Below are 16,008 nucleotides of genomic sequence, written 5' to 3' on the forward strand. Positions count from 1 at the left end.
CTTAGGGTACGGCAATTGATGGCTCTTGGCCCTTTGACAAGAATCACAAATGTGTTCGACATTATTGGACTCACTAGAACAAGGAAGCTTAAAACTTTTGACAACTCGATTAACAATTTGAAAAGACGGATGAGCTAAACGATAATGCCACCTAATGGAAGATGGCTTGACAATGCTCAAGGCAATTTTATTCAGACTTGGGCTTTGACCACCGGGTTCTGGAGCCAAAGGATAGAGCCATCCCTTACTTCTGCCGTGATGTAGTAGCTTCTTCGTTGCCTGATCCTTTATATTAAAGAATTTGGGGTAAATTTCAACAAAAGCATCATTATCAAAGGCTAAGCGATTCGCAGAGACAAGATTTTTGTTCGCAGTAGGAACGTAAAGGATATTCTTTAGATGAAGATCTTTATTTGGGGTAGAAATTACTGAATGACCAATATGACTAATGTTCATACCTGAGCCATTTGTTGCATGCACCTGATCCAGACCATTGTACTTCTCTCGAATGGAGAGTTTGTCGAGTTCCCCGGTGATGTGATCTGTGGCACCACAGTCGACATACCAGTTGGTATCGACCCCGTAGGCGGAGTTTGTTGCCGCAGCTGCAACCTTCTCTTCAGGCTGGTAGGTTTGATCAAACCTATACCAACACTTAATCACCGTGTGGCCAGTTTTGCCACAAAGTTGGCAGACCGGACGCGGTCCTTGCTGGCCGCCACCGCGCCCACCGTTTCCACGGCCACAGCCTCCATTGCCGCGACCACGGAAATTGTTGTTGTTGTTGCCGCGACCACGGAAAGCAGCATTTGCAGAAGATTGGATCTGCCCTCCGCCTTGAAGATGATCCATGCGGTTGTCGTAGCTAACCATCTAGGAGTACAAATCACTCAGAGAAATTGGATCAGATCTGCCTACCACAGTAGAGACCAGCGGGTTGTAGTCGATGTCGAGGCCCGCCAGGATGTACGAGACCAGCTCGTCGTCGTCAATGGGTTTGCCAGCTGACGCCAGATCGTCAGCTAGGCCCTTCATCTTGGAGAAGTAGGCGGCAGTTGTTGTGGATCCTTTCTTGGAGTTGGTGAGGCTGATCCTGAGGTTGGTGATGCGTGCTCGAGATTGGGAGGTGTACATGTTGGTGATGGCCGCCCAAACTTCAGCAGATGTGTTTAGTGTCGCTACTTGCTGTAGCACATCTTTGGAGAGCGAATTGAGTAGATAGGCCAGGACTTGCTGGTCCTGGGCCATCCACATCGCGTACTCCGAGTTGTTGCTGACGATCTCCTTGTCATTCTTGTCGACAGTCGTCCTTGTCTTGGCCGGTTCTTCTGCCGTGCTGTCGAGGTAGTTGGTGAGGAGCGCTCCGCGAAGCGCCGGGAGAACTTGTGCACGCCACAGGACATAGTTCTCCCTCGTCAGCTTCACAGTCACCGGAGGACCAAGCGCAGCAGGCGCGGCGGATGAGGAAGATGAGCTTGCCATGGGGAGGAAATGATCTAGGGTTTTTGGAAGGGTAGATGAGGCGGGCTCTGATACCACGTAAAGATGGAAGCGTTCTCACCTCCCAGAGGAGGCCGCACCTTTGTATTTATGTGTCAAGAAGAGCCCTTGACGTGGCTTACAAACAATGTGATAAGATTTGTTACATCGTATGTTATCCAACTCAACTACCCTATTATCTAGCTAGATCAACTAACTAGAAGATAAGATAAGATATACATTGTTTTACACAGGTAACTAAAATTTCCTCTCTCTTTTCTTCTAAAGCTAATTCATACGTATCTTAGGAGCATAACAAGACCAATGAAGATATTTAAGCATGCACTGATTGTGTACATGGAAAAGCAGAATGATTTACATTTCACTTTGACACATTTTGTTTTTTTTTCTGGGGACGATTCCACAACTCATTGAGAACACAAAGGGAGAATTTTTGTGAAAAAAATGTCGATGTATGTCCAAAATAGTTTACATTAGGTGCTGTAGGCTTGTATCTAGCTAGGCAAATCAACCAACTGCAGCTATAGTCTGCCAACCTCATTCCATCTCTCCTATATTGATGCCTCTTGAGTCCTATCCTCTCCAAGTAGTGTGTACCACCACTGGATACCGCAATTAATTCTAGAGCATTGGCGCAACGCAGCGAGGAATTGCCGGGTGATCTCCGCGAAGCCCAAAGATTTGAGAGTTGACATGAGGAACTCGATGCCAAGCGGGACCTCCATCATGCTACTGAGGTTGACTAGATATAGTTGCTGCAGGCTTGCCATGGAACCTTGCTGAATCTCCAACCGTTTCAGGCGAGGCATGTCTCCTATGTATAGCTCCTTGAGGGCAGGAAACCACCCATGGTGGAAGACGAGCTCATCTCCAATGTACGCTCTGTTCAACAAAAGGTCCGTCAGATTCGACCACCGAGACAGAGATGGCAGTGGGTCATCTACCAGCTGGGACCAAGATAGATGTATCGAATACAAGTGGTTCTGACCCCCTGCTGCACCCAACAGCATGTTTGCTTGTGCCAATCTCCCGCGCAATCTTAGCTTTTCAAGGTTTGGAGGCAGTGGGTTCAAACTACTCAAATTGAGGATATCATTCTCATCACTTGCTGCAATGCTTAAGTAGGATAGAAATTCCATGTGACGCAATGACGCGCAGAGGCATTCGCAGCAGCTTCCCTTCACGTCCCATATCTTTATGCTTCTCATCTGCCTCAGCTCCCCCAACCAGCTCAAAGGCTCATCCTGAGCTTGCAGTGCTTGCAATGTCTGTAGCTCTCTCAGATTCTCTAGTCCACTGGGGATGCATACACCAGTGCGACACCGGAGTTGTCGCCCAGACCGATCGTTCGCTTTCTCAGCAAACAAGTGCCTAAGCTTTTTTAGCTTAATGATCCCTCTTGGCAGCTCATGTATTTCCGATGTACAGAGGTCCAGTGTTAGCAAGTTGGAGAGCTTCTCAATAGAATTTGGGAGGAGCTTCACATTGGAATCCCGCAGGCCAAGATGTCGGAGGTTGAATAGATCACCTATGGCATCTGGAACATTGTCGATGGGTAGCCCGCTTAACTCAAGTACTGACATATATCTACACTTCTCGGATAGCAGAGGTAGCAGAGTGGATGATGGCATGGCTTTATCCAATGCGATGAAAGATCGAAGGCGGCATTCACTTGAAATTACTTGATTAATATCCTTGTCTAATCTGTGTATTACCATCCGTCGTTCATCATTCTCCTCAAGAAACTCGAAACGCTTATTCTCACAACTGTATGAAACACCAAAACATTCTCTCCGGCACAAATCAACTGCCAACTCGTGTACGATATCATGCATTCTGAATGCTTTTATCCTGCCAAATGAGTTCCTTTCAACAAGCTGTAGCATGTTCATGTGAACCAATTCCTTGAGATACCCTTCTGCCACTTCCTCCATTGTGCTTCCACCCCTCTTCTCTACAAACCCTTCTGCTATCCACCACCTTACAAGCTTCTTTCTTGTAAAAAGATAGTCGTCTGGAAACAAGCTGCAATAGAGGAAGCAACTTTTTAGTTGTGTTGGAAGGTAGATGTAGCTCAGGTAAAGAATATTCCTAACATGTTCCATGCTCGGGTTGTTGATGAGCTCCCAGTCAAGTTGGTTATGTATGCGCCTGAATTCCTCTTCAGTCTTGTCACGCACAAAGAGGAGTCTGCCGACAGAGACAATTGCAAGAGGTACACCTTTGCACTTGCTTGCTATTTGATATGCTAGCTGTGTTACTTCTGTGGGGCACTCAAGTTTCTTCTCTCTTGGAAAAGCCGCCTTATAGAAGAGTTCCCATGAGTCGTTTTGTGATAGAGGTTCTAGCCTAATCCTCTTGTTTGGGAAAGCAAGGTGAGTTACCTCATCAATGCGTGTTGTGACAAGTACTCTACTCCCCCTGAGATTAGAAACAAGTGCTCCGAACAAGTTACTGATGGCTTCTGGTGCCCAAACATCATCTAATATGACCAAATACTTCCGGTCCCTTAGGAATGCCTTCAATTCATCTTGAAGGCCTTCAGCTTTCATGTCCCCAAGGTTTACCGGAGGATTTTGTTTGGCATTTCTGAAAAGTTCAGTGATCAGACATTTCAGAATGTTCTTGATGGAATATGTTTGAGAGATGGAGACCCAGGCATGGCATTCAAACTTCTCTCTCTCGTTCCTATACACATTTGCTGCCAAGGTTGTTTTGCCGAGACCTCCCATCCCATGCAGCACTATCACCTCACGTTCCAATTCATCACCTGCCAGCCACTCGCGGAGTCTTTTTCTGTTTTCATCCACCCCTACAAGATCTTCTTCACTGAGGGAGCATGAAATGCTAGCTAGATGACGTGACGCCTCAACAATGTAACATGAGCTTTCACCACTAGTCTCATCGGCAACCATCCGAACCCATCGCTCTTTTGCCTGAAACAGGTGCACTAGATTGGCCTCTGCTTCCTTAACAGACGGAGCTATCCTGTTTAAAGAGAGCAGAGCATTTGGTCCCTTCATTCTCTTGAATCCTTTCTTTAGATAGGTAGTCCATCCAGTGTCATCATGTTTGTCCTTGTGGCTAACAAGATGCAAGTAGTCATCCACAATGTCCTCGATCTGATGTGCTAACATTCTCACATCCTCCACCCAGATTTCATATATCTTGTTGTTGCGATTGCGGATATCCATTCGGGACAGAAACTCGTGCATCAGCCTGAGCTCCCTCTTGATGCGCCCCATGCTACCTTGAAGCTCTGTCAGTTGTGTGACGTACTTCTGAAAATATGAAGTGGCTTGGTTGATTGCCTCATTCCCTAGGGCAACACCAATCTTCTTCACAACTAGAAGAATCACAGCCTCAGACATTAGGTTCTTGTCGAGTCTGATTGCACACCTGACCAGGGTGGCCTGAGTATATCTCTCTACCACAAAACCTAGAAAGGAAGAAGAAAGGTAAAATACAATAAGCTGTATTGATATGTTATATCTAAAAAGGAAGGAAAAAAAGATGTAGAACATGATAAGTACCATATTGACAGGTTACATATAACAATTGGGAACTTCGCCATGATAATCTGTTTATTTTTGTTTTTTTCTCTATCTGACCTCTTTAGTGCTTAAGAAGACATATCTCTTCCCTTGTTGTAGATAACATTTCCTAACATCTGTTTTATGGCCCATGATAATTAAATCTGACCATAAGTTAGCTATGACCACTTGCATATTGAAAATTCTAAAGTTTTCTTTAAACAAAAGGAAATAAATCGACTTGCACCATTTAGGGACATTATATTTTGGTTATCGTAGACAAGTTGGTTACATTCGTATGTGTGATAAGGTCAATGGTGACAACATTAAATCAAGGAGAATTCTTTACAGTACACCACTTTTATGTGAGTTTTGTTTCTTTTGATCTTAGACAAGACAAGATGATTACAGTACAACACTTTGTTATTGATGTTAATTTGATCTTCTAAAGATTATTGTTGTATTTGCATAATGCATAAGTGAAAGGTGTTAATTAGAGTTAATATTTTTCTTCATACAGAAATTGCATGCATGCACAGTGAAAAAATATTAATTTTAATCTCTTTATGCATGTGATGCACTGAAAAAAATTGTAAACATAAAGCTGTCACTCTGAAAAATATGTGAACATATGTCCATTTATATTTCATATTAGTCCGGAGTATACTTGCCTAGACAACAAAATTAAAGGGGAACACTATTGTTTTGCAAATTACATTTCTACTACACAAATTTTGCAAATGGAAGAACAATATGCAAGGTTGAATGTCTCTTTAATTTACCTGTTCTGTGTCTAGTTAAAATAATGAAATGTATGCAAATTGATAACAGGATCAAACGTGGTTCAGCAAGAAGTTAGTACTTCATATATCCTCGCATGTCCACATCCGTACGTCATGGGTGGAGGCAAATATTATATCAGTGTAAAATACTGATCTCAATCGGGCGGTAAGCCCCATCTCAATCGGGCACAGCGTCCGTCACAGGCTAGAAGTCACTGATGTGAAGAGTTATCTCAATCGGGCAAACGGCCGTCACGAATGAATATATCTCAATCGGGCCCTAAGTTAAGCCCGTCACCGCTAGCTTTGACCCAGACGACCAGTCAAACTATAGCCCGTCACAGATGACCTATCTCTATCGGGCGACAACTAGCGCCCGTCACAGATGACCCTTATCTGTGACGTGATGACCCTTATCTGTGACGGGCATCACGTCACAGATAAGGGTCATCTGTGACGGGCGTTAACTATAGCCCGTCATAGATGAGTCATCTATGACGGGCATTAACTATAGCCATAGTTAATGCCAGATGAGTATAATCCAAAAATAAATAAATTTTATTTTTAGGCTAGCCCTGCCCTCACTCGTGTGCACCCACGCAGGAAATTCAAACTTCCCGGTCGTTCACCCATCCTGAAATTGCTCCAGATGAGATTGGTTTCCGGAAGAGTAGTTGTAACTTATTAGTATGGGTATTCTATTAATCCTATTAAGCCCTAGGCTAGGATATCAAATTGGGGTTATTAAATGATTTCAAATGGAAAAGTCACCAAAACCAAAGTTGTAGAACTCATCAAGGTGCAAAATTTTTATTTTGGTCATTTCTCCATCTGACTCTATTTAAACAATTTGAAATTTGAAATTCAAATTTTGAAAAGTTCAAATAGAATTTTAGATCAGTGAACGGCTTCAACTGAAAAAGTCATCAACAACAAAGTTGTATCACTCATCAAGATCTACAGCTTTTATTTTGGTCATTTTTCTATATAACATTTTTTGAACCGTTTGAATTTGAATTTAAAAATATAACAACATCAAATAACATTTTAAAATACTAAATGATATCAACTGAAAAAGTCATCAACAACAAAGTTCAATAACTCATCAAGATCTAGAACTTTTATTTTGGTCATTTCTTCATACGACAAAGTGATAGTAACATTGTTCACAAAATTGACATCTCTTATCTGGTTTTATAAACTATAACACATATATGTAAAATTTGTGAATAATATTACTAACATTTCGTCGGATGAAGAAATAACAAAAATAAAAGTTTTAGATCTTGATGAGTTATTCAACTTTGTTGTTGATGACTTTTTCAATTGAAATCATTTAGTATTTGAAAATATTGTTTGAAGTTGTCATATTTTCAAATTCAAATTCAAACTATTCAAAAAAAAATGTTATATAGAAAAATGACCAAACTAAAAGTTGTAAATCTTGATAAGTTATACAACTTTGTTGTTGACATTTTTTCCATTTGAAATCATTTACTACCCGTAAAATTGTTTTGACTCATAAAATAAATTATTATACTGCACTTAATTATTTTGCTATAGTCAACTTACAAATATAAACATTTCATATGAAAAATGGAAAAATAGTCATCGGTGACGGGCTTTAGTTAATGCCCGATAGAGATTAAGTATATAGCCGGTCACTGATGAGTCATCTGTGACGGGCCTAGTTGTTATCTCAAACGGGCCTCAAGTTGTGGCCCGTCACGGATGATGGTCATCCGTGACGGGCCACAACTTGAGGCCTGTTTGAGATATGGAATGTTATCTCAATCGGGCCTAAAGTTGGTGCCCGTCACAGATGATGGTCATCTGTGACGGGCCGTAACTTTAGGCCCGTTTGAGATATGGAATGTTATCTCAATCGGGCCTAAACTACGGCCCGTCACTGATAGGTGTCATCCGTGACGGGCTTAAGTTTTATGCCCATCTAACATATCTGTGCGACCATATCTCAATCGGGCACTTTTCGGCCCGATTGAGATGACTTTCTTATGACGGCCCGCTATTTCTAAGCATATTAGAGCCCATCACAGATAGAAGGATCTGTACTAGTGCGTCATGGGTAGAGGCAAATATTATATCAGTGTAAAATACTACTGTATAATAATTGCCAATTACTTATGCTTGTTTAATGGAGAACTGAAATTTGAATGTGGCGAGATGATATTTGTGGTGCTGAAATTTCGTACATATATCATTTGACGCATCAAGCACTCATGGTGGGTTAACATCACATTCCACTGAGTATACAATCCTTCCATCATGCATTGGTTGCTATGATGGTCTCGTGAGGGCAATAACTTTTTTTATGCGCATGCATTTACTTGGACTGAAAAAATCAATTCTTTTGTTAGAGCAATGGATGGAGTTCACGCATATGTGAACTATCACATCTATGAAAACGAGTATGGTATTGTGATAATTATTATTCATTGGATCTCTTTTGGTTATATATGTATATGCTTGTTTTATTAATGGGTATAAAATTTGTGTTCTAATTTGTACTACTCCGTCCAAAAAAAAAGAGATAAACTCTAGCTACAAATCTGGACAGGTAGAGTTTGTGTCTTTTTAGGACGGAGGGGGTACCTTTTGAGATTATTTTCTACACTTGCATAACATATTTCCTTGCAGGTTGTTATCCTCAAATATAGCTGTAGCACGTTTTGGGGGAACTTAGGTAGATGCACGCACACGAAGAGCCTTGGGTTTTTTTATTTAGTTTCATAAGAGCATTTCCTATTCTTTTATTTAAACAAGTAGACTTGGTCTTAAGCTTTTATGCAAATAATTTATAATCATTTTCTTGTTATTGTTTTTTCATTCAGTAGTGGCAATTTGGATACAACATTGGCAAAAATTAGAAAAATCAAAATTCATATATGGCTTGAATAAAAAAGGTATCGCTTTTTCAAAAACGATACTTGGTTGGTCGGGAATATCGGCCGCTTTTACAGAAATGTTGGGTTACCTAACTTTTTCCTTTGATACTGAAGATTTAAGGACATCGTCGAACAGAATTGCATTGAATCTTTATCATGTATCAACTGTTATTTTGCAAAAGTTTAGGATAGTAATGATTGTGTAGGTGACATTTCGGATAGTATGGAGACCCAACAAGTATGCTTATATTATTTGCTAATCTTATACTCGGTAAAAGTATTAAAGTAACTCCAGTTAATTTGTCTTAGATCTAAACCAGCTCTTCCTGCAGAGTTGCAAGACAAGATGGAGTAACTTAATTTAAAAGCTCCAAGAACAGAGGAGGTATATATTGCAAGGATATGTGCAATGTCTGATGTATACATACCATGCAGATCTCACGAATCATCATGCTGGCTGCTGCCTTCTTCCCCAGTCCCCAAGCCAAGACCCTGTTACTAAACCCCCAAAAGAACAAAGAAAAAATTTTAAAAAAATCTGCACCATTGGAAGATAGTAGCAAAGTGCACCATATTTAGATTCTTAATTAAAAGAAATTTGCTGATTCAGAAAAGAAAACCGGAGTTAAGTGCTGTGTTAAGATTCAAGTGTGTACATACCTGTTGTCGATGATCACAAATTCACAATGGTGAGGACTCGATGGATAAAACCTCTTCTTCACTCTTGCATTGCAATTCCATGTTCTTTTATGGGTTTCTGAACCTTGAACCGCCGTGTGGAGTGAGTTTGCTCCGTCTTCTTCTGTAAGTCTTCAATTTAGGTATGAATGGAAGAGTATATTCTACTACTACTACTACGTAACGTACAGTGCCAAGATATGAATGGAAGTGACCAGGACTAGTACTCCCTCCGTCCTAAAAAAAAGGCAAACCCTGGTTTCCGTGCCCAACGTTTGACCGTCCGTCTTATTTGAAAAAAATACGAAAAAAATTAAAAAGACAAGTCACGCATAAAATATTAATCATGTTTTATTATCTAACAACAATAAAAATACGAATCAAAGTTGGACACGAAAACCCAAGGTTTGGCTTTTTTTTTTGGGACGGAGGGAGTATGATGTTTACGAGATCACGAAATTACGTTTCAGGATAAATTTAGATATACAATTTCTACATTATCAAACTGGTGTCTGATAGTTGTTAATCATTAAGATCTCAAAAGTTTGACCGGACTGTATACTCCCTTCGTCCAAAACATAGCAACACATAGCAACCTAGTGCTTAAATTTATAATATTAGATTATGTCTTATCCTATCCTAGTTGCTATATTTTAGCACGTTTCCATCCGTAATCCAATTTTACTAAGACTATAAGTATTTCTATACTACTATGTACTTAATTATGACATGAATCACCTCTCAACCTTAAATACGCTAAACAACTACAAAATGCTTAAATTGTTTGGACGGGTTGAACATACAGTATTACATGTTATGATCAGAGAGCGAATATTACTTGCTAATATCTAAATGCTACTCTCACCGTCTCAAAATACCCAAAATACCAAAAATATAAGAATGTAGAATTGGATGGGACATTTTCTAGTAAATCTAGACAGATCTGTTTAGATTCGTTATACTATAAAATATTTCATTCGATTTTAGATTCTTATATCTCGGGACGGTGGTCGAATAAAGAGTGTGAGGAACGGCACGGCACTGACTTGGAGTCAACCAAGACTCGCTCCTTGTGGGCCAAGATGAGCCTTTTTTTTTTGTTTTCTGGACCAGCGATGGAACTCCGGTCAAATTTTTGGTAAGAAAGGTTGACTATAAGGTACAGTGGCATAAGAACAAATTTATTGACGCAACGCAACAGCCGTAAGCTAGGTTTTTTTTTTTTTGAAACTTAAACACATATATTAGAGCAACAGATCAAGAGGGCAAGCCCCCGAACATCGTCAACAGAGACAGCAAGATGCACATAATAGAAAACTGGACCAAGAACACAAACAACCTCTTGAAACTAGGCAGCGCAAAAGGGAGCAGCGGCGAGGCCGCGACGATTGCAACCTTAGGTCTCCTTTAGCATGCAGACCGCTTGACGAACCGTTAATCCCCGTCGGTCGCCTCCACAGAAACTGCACAAATTGGAGATTTGCTGTTGAGCCATAGATTTTGGTGTAAGCTTCACCGGACTCAACCAAACTTTACCACGGAGTTCACCATTGAATCTGAGGAGCTTGAACTCAACCCGAATGGCACACCCAGCGTGGATGCCACTGCCCGGAGACAAAGAGAAAGAAGGGTCCCAGATCCAGCCACCCTGATGCAGTGAAAAGCACAACCATCGACGAATGAACTGTTCTCTATAGCACAACGTTGGGGAAGAGTGGACTTGCACAAGGTTGTTAGCGGCAAAACGATAAACTGTAGCTTGTCTGGCAAAACAGAAACAGAGCAACACAGAGTATTTTGGCGCTGCATTAACTGGCAGCTTTTCTGGATTAAAGCTTAACCTTAAATAGCAAATTACAAGAAAGTTAAACGTGGCCATAGTGGCCTCCTAATTGTGTGTGCCACACTCCTTGCCACTTCGCGCCATCCCACAAACTGGAGCACACCACGCACGACACCACGGACTCCGCACGAACGCAGCGTGTGTCAAGCCCACTATGCACACAAACAGGATGAACAGATCATGTGCAAGACTCAACGTAAAAACAGAGGGAAACTAACTACTCTGAGCAGCTAGACTTATTACTAACAAATCACCCCCTTAAGTCTGACTGCTCTTGTCAAGAGAACAGACACTGATCTTTGAACGAAGCTCCTGAAACCTGGTTCTGCCCAGAGATTTGGTGAATATATCACCGAGCTGCTCCGCAGTTCCCACGAACATCATTTCGATCAGTTTCTTTTCTGCACACTCCCGGATATAATGATATTTGACATCGATATGCTTACTCCGGTCATGATGCACTGGATTTTTTATCAATGATATTGTGGACTGGTTGTCCACCTTCAGCAGCGGTGCGGTGATCTCGTCGCCCAGCACCTCCGCTAACAGCCGCGCGAGCCATACTCCTTGACATGTTGCGGCGGCTGCGGCGATGTACTCGGCCTCACAGGAGGACAATGCCACCACCTTCTGCTTGGAGGACTGCCAAGTGACAGGCCCGCCATTGATGAAGAAAATCTGGCCGGACGTGCTCTTTCGCTCATCTGGATCGCCAGCCAGATCACTGTCAGAGTAACCAACCAGCATTGGCAAAGCGCACCGTGCACCTGGGCCAAATCGAATTCCCCAGCAGCGAGTGCCTGCCACATAGCGCAGTATGCGCCGAACGGCAGCGAGATGATCTTCCCTGGGTGACTCCATGAAGCGACTGACATACCCAACAGAGAATGCCAGGTCGGGTCGCGTGTTGACGAGATAGCGCAGACTCCCAACCAAGCTGCGATACAGTGTAGCATCCACAAGTGGAAAATTTGAACCCTTTCTCAATTTCAAACGTACCTCCATGGGAGTCTGACAGGGATTGCAGTCGTTGAGTCCTGCCTTCTCAAGAATCTTGCCGGCATATGCGGCTTGCCCCAGCGTGATCCCATCACTATCCTGGGTAACCTCGATGCCGAGGTAGTATCTGAGTGCCCCCAAATCACTCATCTTGAAGAGCTTCATCATCTCTCCCTTGAAGCTGCGGATCTCGTCGTCGTGTTCGCCGGTGATGATGAGGTCATCGACGTAGACGCCCACCGTCAGTCGTCTTCCTCCCCTGGTGCGTGTGTACACACCATGCTCGGAGCTGCTGCGGTGAAAGCCGAGTGACAGCAAGGAGCTATCAAGTTTGGCATTCCACGCGCGAGGCGCCTGGTGCAAGCCGTAAAGAGCTTTGTGCAGGCGATACACCTTGTTCTTGTGGTTGTCGTCGACAAAACCCAGCGGCAGCGAGACATAAACTTCCTCGAGCAGCTCGCCGTTGAGGAATGCCGACTTGACGTCCATGTGGTGGACTTGCCACCCTTGGTGCGCGGCGACGGCGAGAAGGAGGCGCACCGATTCCAGCCGGGCGACAGGTACGAAGACCTCGTCGAAGTCCACCCCCTGTCACTGGACGTACCGCTTAGCGACGAGGCACGCCTTGTAGCGCACGATCGCCCCCTGTTCATCACGTTTCAGCTTGTAGACCCATTTTAGCCCAATTGCACAGTGGCCATGGGGTAGGTCAGTGAGCGACCAAGTGTCGTTGTCGACGATCGCGTTAAGCTCGTCTTGCATGGCGCCACGCCAGTTTGGATCCGCCTCAGCCTCAGCCAGTGAAGCAGGTTCGTCGGCGCTCACAACATGGAGCTCGAGCTGTTCCAGCACCCGCGGAGCGTGTCCGGGCGGTGAGGCATTCCCCAGCAGGTTATCCACCAGGCGGTAGCGAGGCACGACGTCGTCATCTGTGTCGGCGTCCAGGATGGAATCCTGGGTAGGCGGCGTGACAAACTCAACCGCCTCCGGCGACGGAGGCGACGGAGGTGCCGGCGTCGTGGGGGCTGACGGAGCCGGCGATGGTGGCGAGGGCGGAGTAAGCGAAGAAGCAGGTGCCGTCCCGATGGTGGTCGTCACCACCTGTTCGACGGTGAACGGCTCGAGCTGGGGAGCACCATCGGGCGTCACTGGTCCCCAGTCCCAGGCGGCGTCTTCATCAAACACCACGTCCCTGGACACATGGACGCGCTCGCTGACTGGATCATAGAGCCGGTAGGCCTTCGAGCCTTGCTCGTAGCCGAGGAGCACCATTGGCGCACTCCGGTCATCGAGTTTCTTCAGCCCGGGCTTGGTGATCTTGACGTGCCCCACGCACCCGAAAGTGCGCAGGAAATGCACAGCGGGCTGTTGGCCATACCATGCTTCATAGGGCGTCTGGTTGTCCAAGCTTTACGTCGGCGAACGATTCAAGAGAAAGACCGCTGTAGACATGGCCTCTCCCCAGAACCGCCCAGGAACACCCTTCGCCTTCATCATGCTGCGGGCAGTGGTGACGATGGTTTGGTTTCGACGCTCCACTACTCCGTTCTGCTGCGGGGAGTAGGGCGCCGTCAACTGCCGACCAACTCCGAGATTGGCGCAGTATTCCCCAAATTCGATTGAGGTGAATTCGCCGCCACGATCCGTGCGTAGTGCACGGAGTTTGCGCCCGGACTCCACCTCTGCACGGGCCTGAAAATGCTTCATGGCGTTCGCGGCCTCATCCTTGCTCCTGATCAAGGTTAGCCACATATAGCGGCTCATGTCATCGACAAGCAACAAAAAATACCGATTACCAGCCGGCGTTGCAGGTTCGATCGGCCCACAGAGATCGCCGTGGACGAGCTCCAGGTGTTCGTCAGCGCGGTACTTGGATTGCGTCGGGAACGCCGCTCGCCGCTGCTTCCCGAGCAAACAGCCATCGCAGACTTGAGTGACTTGTTGCAGCAGCGGCAGCCCACGAACCATTTCCTGTTGCACGAGCTTGCGGAGAGCAGGAAAGTTGAGGTGGCCGTACCTGGCGTGCCACCGCCACGCCGGCTCGGCGCTCCTTGCCGCGAGGCAGACCGGACGGTCGATGTCCAGCTTGATGGTGTAGAGGCAGTCGTCGGAGCATCGGAGACGGACGAGTAGGTGCCCTCGAGGATCCCACACGCGCAGGACACCGTGATGAATCAGTACCTTGCTGCCGGAACGATCCAGCTGTCCAAGGCTGACGATGTTCGCCGTGAGCCGCGGGATGTAGTAGACCCCGGCGATGCCGCGGTGTTCCCCGAACCTGCAGGAGAACAGGACGGTGCCGCGGCCCTCGATGCGAACCACCGAGCCGTCGCCAAACCTAACAGTGCCGGTGACCGCCGTGTCGAGCTCGGCGAAAGCGGAGCGGGACCCGGTCATATGGTTGGTTGCGCTAGTATCCAGGATCCACATCGCCGGATCATGTTCGCCACCGTCGTCTAGCTGCACGAAGACCTTGGCCTCGACCACGGCGAGTTCGCCCATCGGCTACGGCGCCCTCGGCGCGCTCGGTGGCGAGACGACGTTTGTCGGTGCAGCGACGCGAGGACGCGGCGGATCCAGCTGCACCTTGGCCAGGAGCAGAGCAGGCTCTTCGTCCTCCTCCTGGGCTACGTAAGCTTGCTGGGCCTTGGGCTCGCTGCGATAGTCTTTGGCCCAATGTCCCCTCTTGCCGCAATTCTTGCAATTTCCCGGGTTACGGCCTCCCGGGTTGGCTGGCTTGGGCTGGGCCTCCTTCGGGGCTCCATCGTCCTTCTTCCCATGCCCTCGACCCCGGCGGTCGCCGTTGCTGCCGGAGGAGTGAGCGGCGTCTTGCAGAGAGGCCGCCTTGCGGAATTTCGCCAGCCATTCTTCCTCGGTGAAGAGGAGACGGCCATTGGCGTCGACCCGACTCGATGCCGCCGCAGTCTTGCGCTGCTTGCGTTGCTCGACGGAGCGCAGACGCCCAGTAACCTCCTCGAGAGACAGCTCATTGACGTCGAGCAAGGTCTCAATCGAGATGGCTATTTGCTGGAGATGTTCTGGGACAACCTGCAACAATTTCTGAACGACCTCAGCTTCAGTGATATTATCACCTAAGGTGCGAAGGTTGTTGGCGAGGCCGCCGATCCGCATCGAGAAGTTGTCGACGGTTTCACCGTCCTCGAAGAGGATATCACCGAATTCTCGGCGCAGCTGCTGTGCATTCGCCTCACGCACGCACTGCACACCGATACGGCGAGTCTTGATCGCTTCCCACGCCTCCTGCGCCGTCTCCTTGACAGCGAGCGTGGCGAGCATCTCGGCGGGCACGGCGCGAAGTATCGCGGCGAGCGCCTGCCGGTCCTGCCGGTAGTCGACGAGATCATCGCCCTCCGGCTCCACCGCGCCCCACAGACCTTGGGCCTGCATGTTCACCCGCATTACCAGCGCCCAGTCTTGGTAATTTGTGCGGGTGAGTGTCGGGTAGACGACGCTGCTCATGGTCGCCTCGCGGACGACGCGTTCCACCACGACTTGGCCGCGGCCGCCATGACGGCCACGGCGCGGAGACGGCGAGCGCCAGCGACGACGCGGTGGTGTGTGGGAGACGTGCGGCGTTGGTAGCGACATCAGGAATCCCGGCGATCACCGAAGGCTCTGATACCAATTGTTAGCGGCAAAACGAAAAACTGTAGCTTGTCTGGCAAAACAGAAACAGAGCAACACAGAGTATTTTGGCGCTGCATTAACTGGCAGCTTTTCTGGATTAGAGCTTAACCTTAAATAGC

The 16,008-nt window shown here is 46.3% G+C and overlaps 2 protein-coding genes and 1 non-coding gene across 3 annotated transcripts; all 3 read right to left on the reverse strand.

Annotated features, from left to right (window-relative positions):
- Positions 1-857: 857 nt before the first annotated feature.
- LOC112937248 (small nucleolar RNA Z247) lies at positions 858-996 on the reverse strand. The gene has a single exon (XR_003239763.1). It is a non-coding gene; the product is annotated as a small nucleolar RNA Z247 (small nucleolar RNA).
- Positions 997-2,051: 1,055 nt separating this feature from the next.
- Positions 2,052-4,871, reverse strand: LOC4350733 (disease resistance protein RPM1). Its single transcript, XM_026021453.2, has one exon. The coding sequence runs from the start codon at positions 4,869-4,871 to the stop codon at positions 2,052-2,054; it is 2,820 nt and encodes a 939-aa protein (XP_025877238.1).
- Positions 4,872-14,746: 9,875 nt separating this feature from the next.
- On the reverse strand, positions 14,747-15,721 carry LOC136354210 (uncharacterized). The gene has a single exon (XM_066305899.1). It carries the CDS (start codon positions 15,719-15,721, stop codon positions 14,747-14,749), a length of 975 nt encoding a protein of 324 aa, XP_066161996.1.
- Positions 15,722-16,008: the final 287 nt, after the last annotated feature.

This window comes from Oryza sativa, chromosome 11, assembly GCF_034140825.1.
Source record: "Oryza sativa Japonica Group chromosome 11, ASM3414082v1".
NCBI lineage: Eukaryota > Viridiplantae > Streptophyta > Magnoliopsida > Poales > Poaceae > Oryza > Oryza sativa.